The sequence below is a fragment of the Oncorhynchus mykiss genome, chromosome 17 (assembly GCF_013265735.2).
Source record: "Oncorhynchus mykiss isolate Arlee chromosome 17, USDA_OmykA_1.1, whole genome shotgun sequence".
Classification (NCBI taxonomy): domain Eukaryota; kingdom Metazoa; phylum Chordata; class Actinopteri; order Salmoniformes; family Salmonidae; genus Oncorhynchus; species Oncorhynchus mykiss.
The window spans coordinates 55,954,664-55,972,989 of NC_048581.1; the positions used below are offsets into that span (position 1 = coordinate 55,954,664).

At 41.9% G+C, this 18,326-nt stretch overlaps 1 protein-coding gene across 2 annotated transcripts; it reads right to left on the bottom strand.

The window, feature by feature from the left end:
* Positions 1-1,640: 1,640 nt before the first annotated feature.
* LOC110494137 (voltage-gated hydrogen channel 1) lies at positions 1,641-16,338 on the bottom strand. Of its 2 annotated transcripts, none has more exons than XM_021568907.2 (6): positions 15,892-16,338; positions 4,099-4,324; positions 3,734-3,838; positions 2,544-2,775; positions 2,224-2,336; positions 1,641-2,083 (listed from the first exon to the last, which is right to left on the bottom strand). In XM_021568907.2, exons 2-6 carry the CDS (start codon positions 4,273-4,275, stop codon positions 2,027-2,029), a joined length of 684 nt encoding a protein of 227 aa, XP_021424582.2. In that variant the 5' UTR covers positions 4,276-4,324; positions 15,892-16,338; the 3' UTR covers positions 1,641-2,026. The 2 variants fall into 2 exon arrangements, with proteins under 2 accessions (XP_021424582.2, XP_021424583.2); XM_021568908.2 differs by having other exon boundaries at positions 4,099-4,339; positions 15,892-16,311.
* Positions 16,339-18,326: the final 1,988 nt, after the last annotated feature.

The following is an 18,326-nucleotide window of genomic DNA, read 5'->3' on the forward strand; positions in this document are numbered from 1 at the left end:
ACATTTTGATACAAATATCAAATTTGTATTTGTATTGCAAAGCAGGATACTGGCATATGATATGAATCCTACAAATCAATTAAAATCAGCTTGAATATGCAGATCATGTTTGGAAGGTTGACCTAACATTGGCTCATGATGTGGAATCTACAGTTGAAGTCGGAAGTTTACATACACTTAGGTTGGAGTAATTAAACTTGTTTTTCAACCAGTCCACATATTTCTTGTTAACGAACTATAGTTTTGGCAAGTCAGTTAGGACATCTACTTTGTGCATGACACAAGTAATTTTTCCAACAACTGTTTACAGATTATTTAACTTATAATTCACTGTATCACAATTCCAGTGGGTCAGAAGTTTACATACGCTAAGTTGACTGTGCCTTTAAACAGCTTGGAAAATTCCATAACATGTCATGGCTATAGAAGCTTTTGATAGGCTAATTGACATCATTTGAGTCAATTGGAGGTGTACCTGTGGATGTATTTCAAGGCCTACATTCAAACTCATTGCCTCTTTGCTTGACATCAGGGGAAAATCAAAAGAAATTAGCCAAGACCTCCACAAGTCTGGTTCATCCTTGTGAGCAATTTCCAAACGCCTGAAGGTACCACGTTCATCTGTACAAACAATAGTATGCAAGTATAAACACCATGGGACCACACAGCCGTCATACCGCTCAGGAAGGAGACGCGTTCTGTCTCCTAGAGATGAACATACTTTGGTGCGAAAAGTGCAAATCAATCCCAGAACAGCAAAGGACCTTGTGAAGATGCTGGAGGAAACAGGTACAAAAGTATCTATATCCACAGTAAAATGAGTCCTATATCGACATAACCTGAGAGGCTGCTCAGCAAGGAAGCAGCCACTGCTCCAAAACCACCATAAAAATGCCAGACTACGGTATGCAAATGCACATGGGGACAAAGCTTGTACTTTTTGGAGAAATGTACTCTGGTCTGATGAAACAAAAATAGAACTGTTTGGCCATAATGACCATTGTTATGTTTGGAGGAAAGAGGGGGAGGCTTGCAAGCCAAAGAACACCATCCCAACCGTGAAGCATGGGGGTGACAGCATCATGTTGTGGGTGTGCTTTGCTGCAGGATGGTCTGGTGCACTTCACAAAATAGATGGCATCATGAGGAAAGAAAGTTATGTGGATATATTGAAGCAACATCTCAAGACATCAGTCAGGAAGTTAAAGCTTGGTCGCAAATGGGTCTTCTAAATGGACAATGACCCCAAACATAGTTGCAAAATGGCTTAAGGACAACATAGTCAAGGTATTAGAGTGGCCATCACAAAGCCCAGACCTCAATCTTATAGAATATTTGTGGGCAGAACTGAAAAAGTATGTGTCGAGCAAGGAGGCCTACAAACCTGACTCAGTTACACCAGCTCTCTCAGGAGGAATGGGCCAAAATTCACCCAACTTATTTTGGGAAGCTTGTGGAAGGTTAACCGAAATGTTTGACCCAAGTTAAACAATTTAAAGGCAATGCTACCAAATACTAATTGAGTGCATGTAAACTTCTGACCCACTCGGAATGTGATGAAAGAAATAAAAGCTTAAATAAATCATTCTCTCTACTATTATTCTGACATTTCACATTCTTAAAATAAAGTGGTGAACCTAACTAACCTAAGACAGTGAATTTTTACTTGGATGAAATGTCAGGAATTGTGAAAAACTGAGTTTAAATGTATTTGGCTAAGGTGTATGTAAACTTTCGACCTCAATTGTATCTAGCCTGAGTGCCAGTGTGTTATCATACCAACTTATTTTCACTCATTGTCATGCCAAAGGTTTGGCTTGACAATGACAACAATTGAGTTGGCAAGAGTACAAACGGCTCTAGGACCAGGCTAGTAACTCAGTGTAAGCTCCTGTCATTGTGGAATTACTTACTGAAATGTTGTATGGATGGTGAACACTATTTAGAATATAGCCTTGTTTATTGAACAATTCCAATGACACTATAAGTGGATAATGAAAAATGGCATCATGTTCCTCTTCCTGCATCAGAACTCAATTTTATGCTGTCGGAGGATAGCTCGTAGTTTACTGTTCTCTTTTTCCTAAAAAAGGGGGAAAGAGATTGAAGGGTGGGTTAAAACCAGGTTTGTTGACTGATGCTCTTCATAAGATGTAGAATCTAAACGCCTTAACAGGTCTCGGGCAGGTGGTGTTTTGGGTTCCCAGGGGCTGCCCAACTCACCATCTTGCCATTGTGCTCTTGTAGGTCGTTAACTTGCTGGACCAGGTGATCGTTGCTCTCCTTCAGCTTTTGAACTTCGCGATCGGCCCGTGACTTCACAGACATCAGGATTCCTGGGTGGTGGAAGAAAACATGTCATGTTGGACACAAACCCATTCTGTGACATTGGTGACCTAGCTAGCTACCGTATGTGACATAAAAGGTTGTGTTCATTAGGGCAAGCTTTAACATGTTTCACAATGGAAACCTTAAAATTTGTGTTTGTTATTGGACATGTCCAGGGAGTTCCTAATGAACACGACCAGTGGGGGATCTCTCACCGTTGACGATCCTGGCCACCCTCCAGAGCCTGAGGAGGATCAGGAGGCCCATGCCGTCAAAGGCATCTTCACTGGCGATATACACAATGTCCAGGATGAAGGACACAATCACCACCAGCCCATCAAACATCTCAAACTTGTGATGGAAAAACTCCAGCCTGTAGGCAAAGAGCTTTCCAGCCAGCTCCACCATGAAGAAGGTGAGAAGAGCCAGACTCAGGTAGTGGAAGACCTGGTGAAGAGGGTGTTAGGGAAGATTCAGAATTTGTTGGTAACATATGTAAGATGTTTTATATTTATCAAATGTGTGTAAGTTAATTCTCATCAGAATGGTATTTTTGTATAATACTGTGGGCAGGGTTGCAGTATCTGTTCTATGTCAAGACTAAGTTGCATGGCCGCTGAGAGGGGAGAGGTCAAAGTGTCATCATGTGTAAACATATCTTTTACTCCCTACCTTTTCTAGTGGGGAAAGAAGGGTTGCAGTGTTGTTTCTATCTTAAACTATAGCCTCACCCTCCTCTCCGTGAGTTTGTCCAGGAGTTTGTATTTAGAGTGGGTTGTATCTAAATGACAATTTGATATATGCCTGTTGATATGGAGGATTGGTTTATGGTTCTGGGTTTGGGAAAGGAGACAAAGCTGAACGATGAGTTATGTCTATGCTGTCTGACTATGTGTGTCTTTGCTATTAAAGGAACTCAGTTGCATTGTAAGGGGGCTCTCAGAGGATTCACTGGGAGACACTGAATCAATCTGAGAGTCACAGGGTTGTGATAGAGCTCATATAATTAAAGATGGACTTTGATAACTAACTCTGATTTGTGTGTGTGGTTTGCTCCCATGATTTGGTAAATAGAGGAAATTTCCACGACAAGGGAAAGGACAGAGGAGGAGTTGTAAGAAGGTTTGGGTCACGCATTTCTTGATCCGTGTGCCAAATAGCAACCTATTCCCTAAATTTAACTAGGCAAGTCAGTTAAGAACATATTCTTATTTTACGACAGCCTACCCCGGGCAAACTCTCCCCTAACCTGGATGACGCTGGGCCGATTGTGCGCTGCCCTATGGGACTCCCAATCCCGGACCGTTGTCATACAGCCCGGAATCGAACCACGGTATTTAGTGACGCCTCTAGCACCGAGATGCACTGCCTTAGACCACTACGCCACTCGGTGGACATATCTCACCTGAGGGGCAACGTGCCCATGCTCCAACTTGATGATTGACAGGTCGATCAGTAGCTCGCCCAGCACAAAGAATGCATCCAGGATGACCAGGCATACCACAGCTATCTAAACCAAAAGGCAAACACTCAACATCAAAGACCAACACCATAGCGATCCAAACCACAGTGAAACACCCAACATCAGTAAAGACCAACCTTCTGACAATGTACAACAAGAGAAGGGGAGTGAATTTACTGTCACATTTGCAGCCTAGACTGAGAAACACACATTCCCCATCCACAGTTGACATTTGATTTGAGCAAAGGTAACATTGACTGTGTTGGATAGATAGTATGAGCATTGCCTACTCCACTCATATTCCATACCTGGAATCTGTCTGAGCTGTAGAGTCTCTTCAGGGAGTCTCTGAAGGTGACTTGTAAGTGGGGCAGCTGTCCTGTGGCTGGTCCTGTCTCCTCTCTAGCCTCATGCAGCCCCTCGTTGTGCCAATGGGCTGTGTGGTCATCACCCACCGTGGTGAAATGCCTCAGGTACTTGGACATGGTGCTGCAGGGGGGTGGGGTGGCCCACCACAAATAGACTGTGGTTTTCCTAGTTATACGTTAACTGAATGTTAAATGCCAAAGCTATCAAATGTCACAAGTTTGTCTGAAGTACAATAACTCAATAGCCCTAGTGTTTATCTAAGGTTTTCATTTCCTAACATTGACATTGTTAGTTTAACCAATTTACTAGCATTAACAAGGTTCATATCATCCCCAGCATGTTGATTAAGCGTTGGGATACATATTGTAACCCTCAAATTTTCATATACACAAAGAATAGACAGCCTATTGCAATTTATGACTGACTGCTCTAACAGTAATTCATTGTACTGTACAATACGAGTATACTTCTACTTTTAAACATTACAAAAGCATGCAAGATGTCAACAAACCAAACCATTTGACTCAAGATGCAAGTGAACTGTGTGGCCAACCTATGTTGAATTTCCTAAGAAAATCTAGACCAATAGATTTTATCATTACAATAAATACTTGTTTTATTTATTTTGTCAAAAAGCTTTAATACGTTTAGTGATAATGGTCAACAAATGGTTTTAACAATGTAACAAGTGTAAAATAGTAGGCTAATAATAAGCATATGTCAACAATTCTATAGCCTGGTCCAAGATCTAGGAGAGGGGGTGACCTCGACAATTTATTGCTAAAACGAGAGGCTGCCTGGATCTTTAATTTAAAGACCTTTGCTCCCTTCAGTCTCAACATAGACTTTGATCTGAAGCCATTCTCGTGATTGTTGTCATTTTGCTATTCATTGTAAATGTTTGTAGGCTTATGTAGCCAAATTGTATTTATGATTGTACGCTATCCATTCATGTTTTTTGTATGCCATTTTAAAATATGAGAATTAACCAATGATATCAGGCCACACCCGGCCATGATTACAGACACCTGTATTTGTGTCTTTTGACACTATATAAATGAGTCACCCCGCAATGTTTGCCATTGTACCCTGATGAAGACAGCTTGTCTGTCGAAATGTTGGACATAAACATTTCTGCATTTGAGCTCCTAGTGTGTGTGGCTCTCCTTTATTTTCCAAGATCTGTTTGTGTCATGTCAACTCCTTGTCATGCCAGAGCCCTATACTACAAATCAAATCAAATTGTATTTGTCATATTGGCCAAGTACAACTGGTGTAGTCTTTACCGTGAAATGCTTGCTTACGAGCCTTTCCCAACGATGCAGTTTAAAAATTATAACAAATTGTAACACAAGAGGAATAAAATACACAAAAATGGAGCTATATACAGGGAGTAACAGTACCAGATCAAGGTGCAGAGGTACGAGTTATTTTAGGTAGCTATGTACATGAAGGCAGGTAGATACAGTGGGGCAAAAAAGTATTTAGTAAATAACAAAAGTTTATCTCAATACTCAATGTTATATACCCTTTGTTGGCAATGAAACGTCAAACGTTTTCTGTAAATCTTTGCAAGGTTTTCACACACTGTTGCTGGTATTTTGGCCCATTCCTCCATGCAGATCTCCTCTAGAGCAGTGATGTTTTGGGGCTGTTGCTGGGCAACACGGACGTTCAACTCCTTCCAAAGATTTTTTATAGGGTTGAGATCTGGAGACTGGCTAGGCCACTCCAGGACCTTGAAATGCTACTTACGAAGCCACTCCTTCGTTGCCCGGGCGGTGTGTTTGGGATCATTGTCATGCTGAAAGACCCAGCCACGTTTCATCTTCAATGCCCTTGCTGATGGAAGGAGGTTTTCACTCAAAATCTCACGATACAGTGCCTTGCGAAAGTATTCGGCCCCCTTGAACTTTGCGACCTTTTGCCACATTTCAGGCTTCAAACATAAAGATATAAAACTGTATTTTTTTGTGAAGAATCAACAACAAGTGGGACACAATCATGAAGTGGAACGACATTTATTGGATATTTCAAACTTTTTTAACAAATCAAAAACTGAAAAATTGGGCGTGCAAAATTATTCAGCCCCTTTACTTTCAGTGCAGCAAACTCTCTCCAGAAGTTCAGTGAGGATCTCTGAATGATCCAATGTTGACCTAAATGACTAATGATGATAAATACAATCCACCTGTGTGTAATCAAGTCTCCGTATAAATGCACCTGCACTGTGATAGTCTCAGAGGTCCGTTAAAAGCGCAGAGAGCATCATGAAGAACAAGGAACATACCAGGCAGGTCCGAGATACTGTTGTGAAGAAGTTTAAAGCCGGATTTGGATACAAAAAGATTTCCCAAGCTTTAAACATCCCAAGGAGCACTGTGCAAGCGATAATATTGAAATGGAAGGAGTATCAGACCACTGCAAATCTACCAAGACCTGGCCGTCCCTCTAAACTTTCAGCTCATACAAGGAGAAGACTGATCAGAGATGCAGCCAAGAGGCCCATGATCACTCTGGATGAACTGCAGAGATCTACAGCTGAGGTGGGAGACTCTGTCCATAGGACAACAATCAGTCGTATATTGCACAAATCTGGCCTTTAAGGAAGAGTGGCAAGAAGAAAGCCATTTCTTAAAGATATCCATAAAAAGTGTTGTTTAAAGTTTGCCACAAGCCACCTGGGAGACACACCAAACATGTGGAATAAGGTGCTCTGGTCAGATGAAACCAAAATGGAACTTTTTGGCAACAATGCAAAACGTTATGTTTGGCGTAAAAGCAACACAGCTGAACACACCATCCCCACTGTCAAACATGGTGGTGGCAGCATCATGGTTTGGGCCTGCTTTTCTTCAGCAGGGACAGGGAAGATGGTTAAAATTGATGGGAAGATGGATGGAGCCAAATACAGGACCATTCTGGAAGAAAACCTGATGGAGTCTGCAAAAGACCTGAGACTGGGACGGAGATTTGTCTTCCAACAAGACAATGATCCAAAACATAAAGCAAAGTCTACAATGGAATGGTTCAAAAATAAACATATCCAGGTGTTAGAATGGCCAAGTCAAAGTCCAGACCTGAATCCAATCGAGAATCTGTGGAAAGAACTGAAAACTGCTGTTCACAAATGCTCTCCATCCAACCTCACTGAGCTCGAGCTGTTTTGCAAGGAGGAATGGGAAAAAAATTCAGTCTCTCGATGTGCAAAACTGATAGACATACCCCAAGCGACTTACAGCTGTAATCGCAGCAAAAGGTGGCGCTACAAAGTATTAACTTAAGGGGGCTGAATAATTTTGCGCGCCCAATTTTTCAGTTTTTGATTTGTTAAAAAAAATTGGAACATCCAATAAATGTCGTTCCACCTCATGATTGTGTCCCACTTGTTGCTGATTCTTCACAAAAAAATACAGTTTTATATCTTTATGTTTGAAGCCTGCAATGTGGCAAAAGGTCGCAAAGTTCAAGGGGGCCGAATACTTTCGCAAGGCACTGTACATGGCCCCCATTCATTCTTTCCTTTACACGGATCAGTTGTCCCGGTCCCTTTGCAGAGAAACAGCCCCAAAGCATGATGATCCCACCCCCATGCTTCACAGTAGGTATGGTGTTCTTTGGATGCAACTCAGCATTCTTTGTCCTCCAAACACGACGAGTTGAGTTTTTACCAAAAAGTTATATTTTGGTTTCATCTGACCATATGACATTCTTCCAATCTTCTTCTGGATCATCCAAATGCTCTCTATCAAACTTCAGACAGCCCTGGACATGTACTGGCTTAAGCAGGGGGACACGTCTGGCACTGCAGGATTTGAGTCCCTGGCGGCGTAGTGTGTTACTGATGGTAGGCTTTCTTACTTTGGTCCCAGCTCTCTGCATGTCATTCACTTGGTCCCCCCGTGTGGTTCTGGGATTTTTGCTCACTGTTCTTGTGATTATTTTTGACCCCATGGGAGCCCCAGATCGAGGGAGATTATCAGTGGTCTTGTATGTCTTCCATTTCCTAATAATTGCTCCCACAGTTGATTTCTTCAAACCAAGCTGCTTACCTATTGCAGATTCAGTCTTCCCAGCTTGGTGCAGGTCTACAATTTTGTTTCTGGTGTCCTTTGACAGCTCTTTAGTCTTGGCCATAGTGGAGTTTGGAGTGTGACTGTTTAAGGTTGTGGACAGGTGTCTTTTATACTGATAACAAGTTCAAACAGGTGCCATTAATACAGGTAACAAGTGGAGGACAGAGGGGCCTCTTAAAGAAGAAGTTACAGGTCTGTGAGAGCCAGAAATCTTGCTTGTTTGTAGGTGATCAAATACTTATTTTCCACCATAATTTGCAAATAAATTCATTAAAAAACCTACAATGTGATTTTCTGGATTTTTTTCTCATTTTGTCTGTCATAGTTGAAGTGTACCTATGATGAAAATTACAGGCCTCTCATCTTTTTAAGTGGGAGAACTTGCACAATTGGTGGCTGACTAAATACTTTTTGCCCCATTGTATGTACAGTTGTGGCCAAAAGTTGAGAATGACACAAATATTAATTTTCAAAGTCTACTGCCTTAGTTTGTATGATAGCAATTTGCATATACTCCAGAATGTTATGAAGAGTGATCAGATGAATTGCAAAGTCCCTCTTTGCCATGCAAATGAACTGAATCCCCAAAAACATTTCCACTGCATTTCAGCCCTGCCACAAAAGGACCAGCTGACATCATGTCAGTGATTCTCAAATTAACATAGTTGTGAGTGTTGACGAGGACAAGGCTGGAGATCACTCGGTCATGCTGATTGAGTTTGATTAACAGACTGGAAGCTCCAAAAGGAATCATTGTTCTTCCTCTGTCAATCATGGCAAGGAAACATGTGCCTTCATCATTGCTCTGCACAAAATGGGCTTCACAGGCAAGGACATTGCTGCCAGTAAGATTGCACCTAAATCAACCATTTATTGGCTCATCAAGAACTTCAAGGGGAGCGGTTCAATTGTTGTGAAGAAGGCTTCAGGGCGCCCAAGAAAGTCCAGCAAGCGCCAAGACGTCTGCTAAAGTTGATTAAGCTGCGGGAACGGGGCACCACCAGTACAGAGCTTGCTCAGGAATTGCAACAGGCAGGCGTGAGTGCATCTGCACGCACAGTGAGGCGAAGACTTTTGGAGGATGGCCTGGTGTCAAGAAGGGCAGCAAAGAAGCCACTTCTCTCCAGGAAAAACATCAGGGACAGACTGATATTCTGCAAAAGGTACAGGGATTGGACTGCTGAGGACTGGGGTAAAGTAATTTTCTCTGATGAATCCCCTTTCCGATTGTTTGGGGCATCCGGAAAAAAGCTTGTCCGGAGAAGACAAGGTGTGGGGTTGCTTCTCAGCCATGGGAGTGGGCTCACTCACAATTTTCCCTAAGAACACAGCCATGAATAAAGAACGGTACCAACACATCCTCCAAGAGCAACTTCTCCCAACCATCCAGGAACAGTTTGGTGATGAACAATGCCTTTTCCAGCATGATGGAGCACCTTGCCATAAGGCAAAATTGATAACTAAGTGGCTCGAAGAACAAAACATCGATATTTTGGGTCCATGGCCAGGAAACTCCCCAGACCTTAATCACAATAATCACAAGAATCCTCAAGAGGCAGGTGGACAAACAAACCCCCACAAATTCTGACAAACTCCAAGCATTGATTATGCAAGAATGGGCTGCCATCAGTCAGGATGTGGCCCAGAAGTTAATTGACAGCATGCCAGGGCAGATTGCTGAAAAATAAGAGTCAACACTGCAAATATTGACTCTGCATCAACTTCATGTAATTGTCAATAAAAACCTTTGACACTTATGAAATTATTGTAATTATACTTCAGTATTCCATAGTAACATCTGACAAAAATATCTAAAGACACTGAAGCAGCAAACTTTGTGGAAATTAATATTTGTGTCATTCTCAAAACTTTTGGCCACGACTGTACATGAAGGCAGGGTAAAGTGACTAGGCATCGTGATAGATGAGTAAAATAAAGAACAGAGTAGCAGCAGCAAATTTGTGTAAAATGTTTGTGTTGTGTCGGTATGCGTTTGTAGTATATTTGAATGTGTGTGGGGTTTGTGTGAAAGTGTCAATGTAGTGAGTGTGTGTGTGTGTGTATACACACCGAGTGTACATCACATTAAGTACACCTTGTCTTTCCTTGACAGACTGACCAGGTGAAAGTTATGATCCCTTACTGGATGTCACTTCAAATCAGTGTAGATGGAGGGCAGGAGACAGGTTAAAGAAGGACTTTTAAGCCTTGAGAAAATTGAGACATGGATTGTGTATGTGTGCCATTGAGGGTGAATGGGCAAGACAAAAGATTGACGTGCTTTTGAACGGCTTATGGTAGTAGGTGCGATGCGCATCGGTTTGTGTCAAGAACTGCAATGCTGCTGGGTTTTTCACGCTCAAAAGTTTCCCATGTGTATCAAGAATGGTCCACCAACCAAGGACATCCAACCAACTTGACACAACTGTAGGTATCATTTAATTCAACATGGGTCAGCATCCCTGTGGAACGCTTTAGACACCTTGTAGAGTCATTGCCCTGATGAATTGAGGCTGTTCTGAGGGGGGAACCCCATATCACAGGCATAGAAAGTACACTTCAGTAGAGTCAGAGCTATACTGAACAAAAATATAAACGCAAAATGCAACAAATAAATTCATTAGGCCCTAATCTATGGATTTCACATGATTGGGCAGGGGCACAGCCATGGTTGGGCCTGGGAGGGCATAGGCCCACCCACTGGGAAGCCAGGCCTGTGTAATGATCATGCTGTTTAATCAGCTTCTTGATATGCCACACCTGTCAGGTGGATAGATTATCTTGGCAAAGGATAAATTCTCACCAACAGGGATGTAAAAAAATGTGTGAACACCATTTGAGAGAAATAAGTGTTTTGAGCATATGGAACATTTCTGGGATATTTTATTTCAGCTCAAGAAACATGGGAGCAACACTTTACATGTTGCGTTCATATTTTTGGTCAGCGTAGTTGGGATTGCAAGTGCTGGTTCATGTTTTATTTAGTATTTTATTAGGAAGTGTTCTTGTACACAGATAGTTAATTATTGGTTACCCTGACTATTTAGCAGTCTAATGGCTTGGGGGTAGAAGCTGTCTCGGAGCCTGTTATTCCGAAAGCCGATGCTCCGGTACTGTTTGCCAGACAGTAGCAGAGTGAACAGTCTATGGCTTGGGTGGCTGGAGTCTTTTCCAAACCTTCCACTGACACTGCCTGATATAGAGGTCCTAAATGGCAGCGAGCTCGGCCACAGTGATGTACCCCACAAGGAGTTTCTTCACAGCCCACAAGTCCAGAACAGACTCCGGGAAACACACAGTACTATCCATGACTACATGGAACTCCATTCAACATCAAGTAACTCATGCAAGCAGTAAAACCAGTTTTTTTTTTTAAACAGATGAAAACTACATCTTACGGAACAACGTGAACTGTGAAGAGACAGACCGACAAACACATAATCACACATGCACTCTACACACGTAAATATGAATATTGTTTTATGGTGGTATTGTACATTTTGTGCTGTGGATATGTAGCGGTGGGGTAATGTGATGTACTGCTTTATTTTATTTTTTTGGGACACTCAAATCAGTATATGTTATATTTGGTAACATAACACAAATGCGGAGAGAGTCCAAAAAGAGAACACAGAAAGAAAGCGGTTGTATAAAACAACTGTCTGTACAACATCTTCAAACTAAGGTCAACCATGTCATCCATGATAGAGGGAGAAGCGGTCATCCATATATATGGGTAAAAGTCTAGCTAGGTTTTCATTGCAAGTTAAAGCGTACTGTTATCTAGTTAGCTAACATTAGCCGGCTGGCTCGCTAGCTAACGTTACGTGTATGATCTGGGTAGGAGCTCTAGAAAGTGGCCCGATTTCCTGAGTTGGTTGACTGTTCAAATAGATTTTTCCCAGTTGTTTTGAACGCGGCACTAGAGTTGAGATTATTGTTCATTGTTTAGCTAGCTAGTTAGCTACATGTCTAAATAAAAGACTCCACTCTGAAAGTAACCATTTCACTGTTCTGTTTACACCTTCTGTATCCTGTGCATGTGACAAACTTAGATTTGATATAGTGTGTGTTTTCCAGAGACGGTAATGTGAAGAACCACATAACCTGCACCAAAGTCAAATTAGGATATAGGCCAAGGACTAGATCAAGTTGGATTTGATTTTTTACTTTGACCCCTTTTTCTCCCCAGTCTTGTCTCATCTCTGCCACTCCCGTACGAACTCGGGAGAGGCGAAGGTCGAGAGCCATCCGTCCTCCGAAACACGACCCAACCAAGCCGCGCTGCTTCTTGACACAATGCCTGCTTAACCCGGAAGCCAGCCACACCAATGTGTCGGAGGAAACACTGTACACCTGGCGACTGTGTCAGCATGCTTGCCCCCGGCCCGCGACAGGAGTCACTAGAGCGCGATGGGACAAGGACATCCCTGCCAGCCCAACCCTACCCTAACCTGGACGACGCTGGGCAAATTGTGCGCCGTCCCATGGGTCTCCCAGTCGCAGCCTGCTGCGACAGAGCCTGTACTCGAACCAGGCCATTTTCTCAACAGTAGGATTACAGGTTTACTTTGTAATTGTTCCTCAACTGCAGTGTACCATACCATTTTCTGGCTCAGAGTCTCTAATTTTATCCAATGTAAAAAACTAAATTTCAAATGTTGCTACATAGGATCGAATACAGGTGGTGGGTCACAAATGGTTAATACCTATCACATTACACATTTAGTAATGACAGCATTTGCATTCCAAACTGTAGGTTTTTCACGAGATTGTACTTTGAAATTTGCGAAAGGCAAACACAGCTGCAACCAACCATAGACATACTCTATAATCCATTGATGGCAGTTAAGTTAAGACTGGCAGCCACTGCTAGCAAAGGCAAACACAGCTGCAACCAACCATAGACATACTCTATAATCCATTGATGGCAGTTAAGTTAAGACTGGCAGCCACTGCTAGCGCATTCGTTTTAAAGTAAAATTGAGATTCCAAAACCCTTCTATGGATGGTATGTCTATGGCCACAATGCAACAAGCTGTTCCACATGTAGAAGAAGGAGCGATAGCCGTGGGAAAATGATGCTTGTGCATTGATAATCACACAACAAGATGGCATTAACAATAAGTATTAAAATAAAGCCTACTTTCTGATGAATTTGCAAGATAACTTGTATTTCATTTTGACACAAATGAAAATGTGGCACGGACTTGTTCCATGGGTTATTGATGTTCCGGCATTCCACTAGCTCCAGGGTTTCCCAAACTCGGTCCTCGTGACCACAATGGGTGTATGTTCGGTTTTTGCCCTAGCACCACAAAACTGATTCAAATCAACTAATCATCAAGATTTGATCATTTGAATCAGCTATGTAGTGTTAGGTCAAAAACCAAAATGTGCTCAGAGTTTGGGAAATGCTGCTAGCCATTTGCAACATGCACGCACAGTAAAAAGTGTGCTTGTGGCAGGTGGACGCAAGTATGGGGAACTGCATAGGCCTACTTGGGGTGTGTCTGAAAGTGAACATTGCGAAACAAGTGGGATCATCAATACCAGTGGGTGTGTCGAAACCTAACAATATTTTAGCTAAGCCAGTTAGGCAGAGTAGGATCATTAAGGTGGAAGGTTAGAAACAAACATAGCAGGTTAGGAGAATAAACGTAGCAGGTTCAAATCAAAGTTTATTGGTCGCGTACAGAGGTATGCAGATAACCCAGGTGCAGCGAAAAGTTTGTGTTTCTATACTGAATAAAAAATATATAAAAATGCAACATGCAACAATTTCAAAGATTTTAACGAGTAAATGTTCATTAGGAAATCAGTCGATTTAGGCCCAAATCTATCAATTTCACATGCCTGGGAATACAGATATGAATCGGTTGGTCGCAGATACTTATTTTTAAAAGGTAGGGGTGTGGGTCAGAAAAGCAGTCCGTATCTGGTGTGCAGCGCTCTCCTTCGCATAGAGTTGATCAGGCTGTTGATTGTGTGGAATGTTGTCCCACTCCTCTTCAATGGCTGTGCGAAGTTGCTGGATATTGTTGGGAACTGGAACACACGTCGATCCAGAGCACACCAAACATGCTCAATGGGTGATTTCTGGTATGCAGGCTATGGAAGAAATTTGACATTTTCAGCTTCTAGGGATTGTGTACAGGTCCTTACAACATGGGGCAGTGCATTATCATGCTGAACCATGAGGTGATGGCGGCGGATTAATGGCACGACAATGGGCCTCAGGATCTCATCATGGCATCTTTGTGAATTCAAATTGCCATCAATAAAATGCAATTGTGATTGTTGTTCGTAGCTTATGCCTGCCCATACCATAACCCCACCGCCATCATGGGGCACTCTGTTCACAACATTGACATCAGCAAACCGCTAACCCACACGCGGCTTGTGGTTGTGAGGCCGGTTAGACGTGAGGCCGGTTAGACGTACTGCCAAATTCTCTAAAAACGACATGGTAGATAAATGAACATTCAATTCTCTGGCAACAGCTCTGGTGCAAATTCCTGCAGGCAGCATGCCAATTGCACGCTCCCTCAAAACTTGATACATCTGCTGCATTGTGTTGTGTGAGAAAACTGCACATTTTAAAGTGGTGCAGGAACACAAGGATTTCGCTACACCAGTAATATAATCTACTAAATATGTGTATGCGACCATTACAATTTGATTTATTTGACCTTTGTAATGATCATACTGTTTAATCAGCTTCTTGATATACCACACCTGTCAGGTGGATGGATTAAGTTGGCAAAGAGTAATGCTTTAACAGGGATATAAACAAATGTGTGCACAAAGTTTAAGAGAAATACGTTTTTTGTGCGTATGGAAAATGCCTGGATGGGCTCTTTTTTTTCAGCTCATGAAACATGGGACCCATATTTTACGGTAATTTGTGTTCAGTGGAGGTCCAACACTACAGCAATACACACAATCAAAAATAAGAAGCTGTTTGTCTGTCTCTAAATCCCAGCTTTGATGCACCTGTACTGTCTCCGCCTTCTAGGCGGTAGCCGGGTGGGGTGAACAGGCCGTGAATCCGTAGAAAAGCAATATCTACCGTCGTAGTATGGATGAAGCCTGACCTGGAATGTTAAACTAAGTGAACCTGGCTAGTATTATAAAATCCTGAGTAGATCTAGCTTACTTCGTAGTATACCACTCCGGAGTGACAAGGCTTTGACATGATAACACAAACAGATCTGGGACCAGGCTATCAATTTGAGGCCACACGAGAAATGACACCACTCAGTCCACCGAGGACTGGAATTGCCACTCACTATTGTAGAACCATATAATGTGTTGGCAACTATGTTTCGGAATATTGAGCGACACTTGCGGGGAACGTCTGATCTACAGCTCAAACCCAGGCATCTTGAGGACAACTCGTGATTTCCTGCTGGTATAAAAAAACAACGCCCGCTCTGCACTTTACACTATGTGCAAATCAATTGAATTAACTGGCATAATACATCGTTTATAATTCGTGTCATCCTTGAACTATTTACTTTAGAGTAGCGCCTTAAAATATGTTCATATCCACCAAAGAAATAGCCAGTTCACTAATATAATACCATCTGAGCAACTCCAAATCCTATTGCAGTGTAAAGCCATAACCACCTTCAACAAATAAAGTATGTTTACCTTAATGTAGACCTAGTGCTTTAATAGTTTATAGTCCCGTTGAAAAGTTGTTGATGTCCTCCGTTTTTCCCATAAAACCTTTGTCCTCAACTCCGCCTCTGTCTCAGAACCAGCACATTCCAAGAGGAACGGCGCCCGTGTAGACGAAAGTTGACTGCATAAAATTTGGAACCGCACCGCCTCCCAGACGTGAGCCTATTATTCAAAGGCTATATCGACTCAAAACAAAAGTGATGTAGCCTAATTTACGCACGTGTATTAATGAGTAGGATTATGTGTTTTTCTTGCAAAGGTGATTGCTTTTGATAAACGCTGTATCTGCCTTCCCAATGAAAACAAGTTTGAAAATGCAAAAATGTATTTTATGGAAAATAGATGTATGTTTCTGAATGATCACCATGCTGCCTTGTTGACAAAATGACGGAGCAGCTCCCAATGACTTGATGGGCCATTGTCCAGTGGCATCACTAGGGCTGGGCTTCGAGGGCTTCAGCCCCAAATGTTTTTTGATCGAGCGGGAACCTTTTGATGTTCCATAACCACACGTCACCAGTGGCAACCCGTCATCGGTGCGGCAGGGTAGGCTAGTGGTTAGAGCATTGGACTTTTTACAAGTTCAAATCCCTGAGATGACAAGGTACAAATCTGTCGTTCTGCCCCTGAACAGACAGTTAACCCACTGTTCCTAGGCTGTCATTGAAAATAAGAATTTGTTTTTAACTAACTTGCCTAGTTAAATAAAGGAAGAAAAAACAACAACATTCAGGGCAGGTGGGGCAGAGCCACATGTTCTGAGCCCCACATTTTTAGCACAAATATATATATATATTGGGGGCCTTGTCTGTTTTGCATGTTATTTTGGCATTCATACTGTCACATATCAATTTGCAAACAATTTAAACATATATAACATATATATATATATATATATATCAGTTAATAAAGCCACATACATACATGGTCTCTTTTTTGTTTTCTTGAGTAAGGCAGCTCCAAAATCCAGGTGTTTCAGCCTAGCTCAGTGCTTTCTGTGGTGGTGGGGCAAGCCAGCAGAAAATACAGAGCCTTGCGCCATGATTGGCTCAGTGTTCTGTCACTCATGGGGACAATACGTCACCGCCAAGTCTAAGGGGAGACCCTAAAAAATTATAGCCCCTTGGGTGCTGCCATAGAGTTACATTAGAAGTGCACATCTAAGAGGGCTCAAGGTCATTGGCAGCAGACAAAATGATGTCAAATCATGTTATATGTACTGTAGCTTTTAGTTGACTGATCATGTCAACATCATACTTTCAAAATCTTAGCTAGCAGTCATCATCATTAATCAAGTCGACAATCTACTGTCGCTATCTACTATCCCTTTTAATCCTTGTCACACGAAGAGAAATAATGAAGAGAAATTATAGATAAAACGTATCGGTGCTCATTACACAACAAGTAGGAAATCGCAAATTCCCCAATGAATGGTTTAGAAGGAATCAGTGACAGTGGCTGTGTGGTCCCAAATCTTTTCCAAGTTTAAAATGATAAACAGTCAACATTTGCCATGCTGTCAATGTGCTGCGCTCAAAACAACTGTTAACTCAGAACTGCGAAAACTTGACTTCAGTAAGTTCAAGAAAACTGTGAAGTCAGGAATAAATGAGCTCCCACTGGGAAATATGCTTTGAACGGTCATCCAACTCGGAATTGTAAATCCATCCTCTTTCTAGGGCTACGACTTGAAGATCAATGACATCATCATGATTCAACCTTGTTTTTTTCTTTATGCTGCTGCATAAATTATGTAATATGCCAGGGAGATATGTATACTGTAGCTAAGAAAGTAATACTAAGTGTATGTTGTGTAGTAAGATGTTAGTAGCTTATGTTAGTCAATATAACTATTTGTTTAGCACTTTTGAAATGTACAGCAACAGAATTCAGAACATGGGCCATTCTTACAGTGTTCTCCCTGTACCCCAAGTCAGCACGGTAGGATAAATAAGGGGGGCATATAAGCAGACAATGGAAGCTCTTACAATATTCAATGATTACATTTCTCTAAAACAGGTTATAGGCTACATGTGGACCACCAAGTTAGAACAACAGGCAAAATTAAGAGGGGTAAATAAACCATCACCCTAATAAGATGGTTTATTTACCCCTCTTAATTTTGCCTGTTGTTCTAACTTGGTGGTCCACATGTAGCCTATAACCTGTTTTAAGATTAAAACCTGTTCTGAGATTAAATAAAAGATCCCAGAAAATTTCCAGATGCACAAAAAGCTTATTTCTCTCAAATTTTGTGCATTAATTTGTTTACATCCCTGTTTGTGAGCATGTCTCCTTTTCCAAGAGAATCCATCCACCTGACAGATGTGGCATATCAAGAAACTGATTAAACAGCATGATCATTACACAGGTGCACCTTGTGCTGGGGGACAATTAAAGGC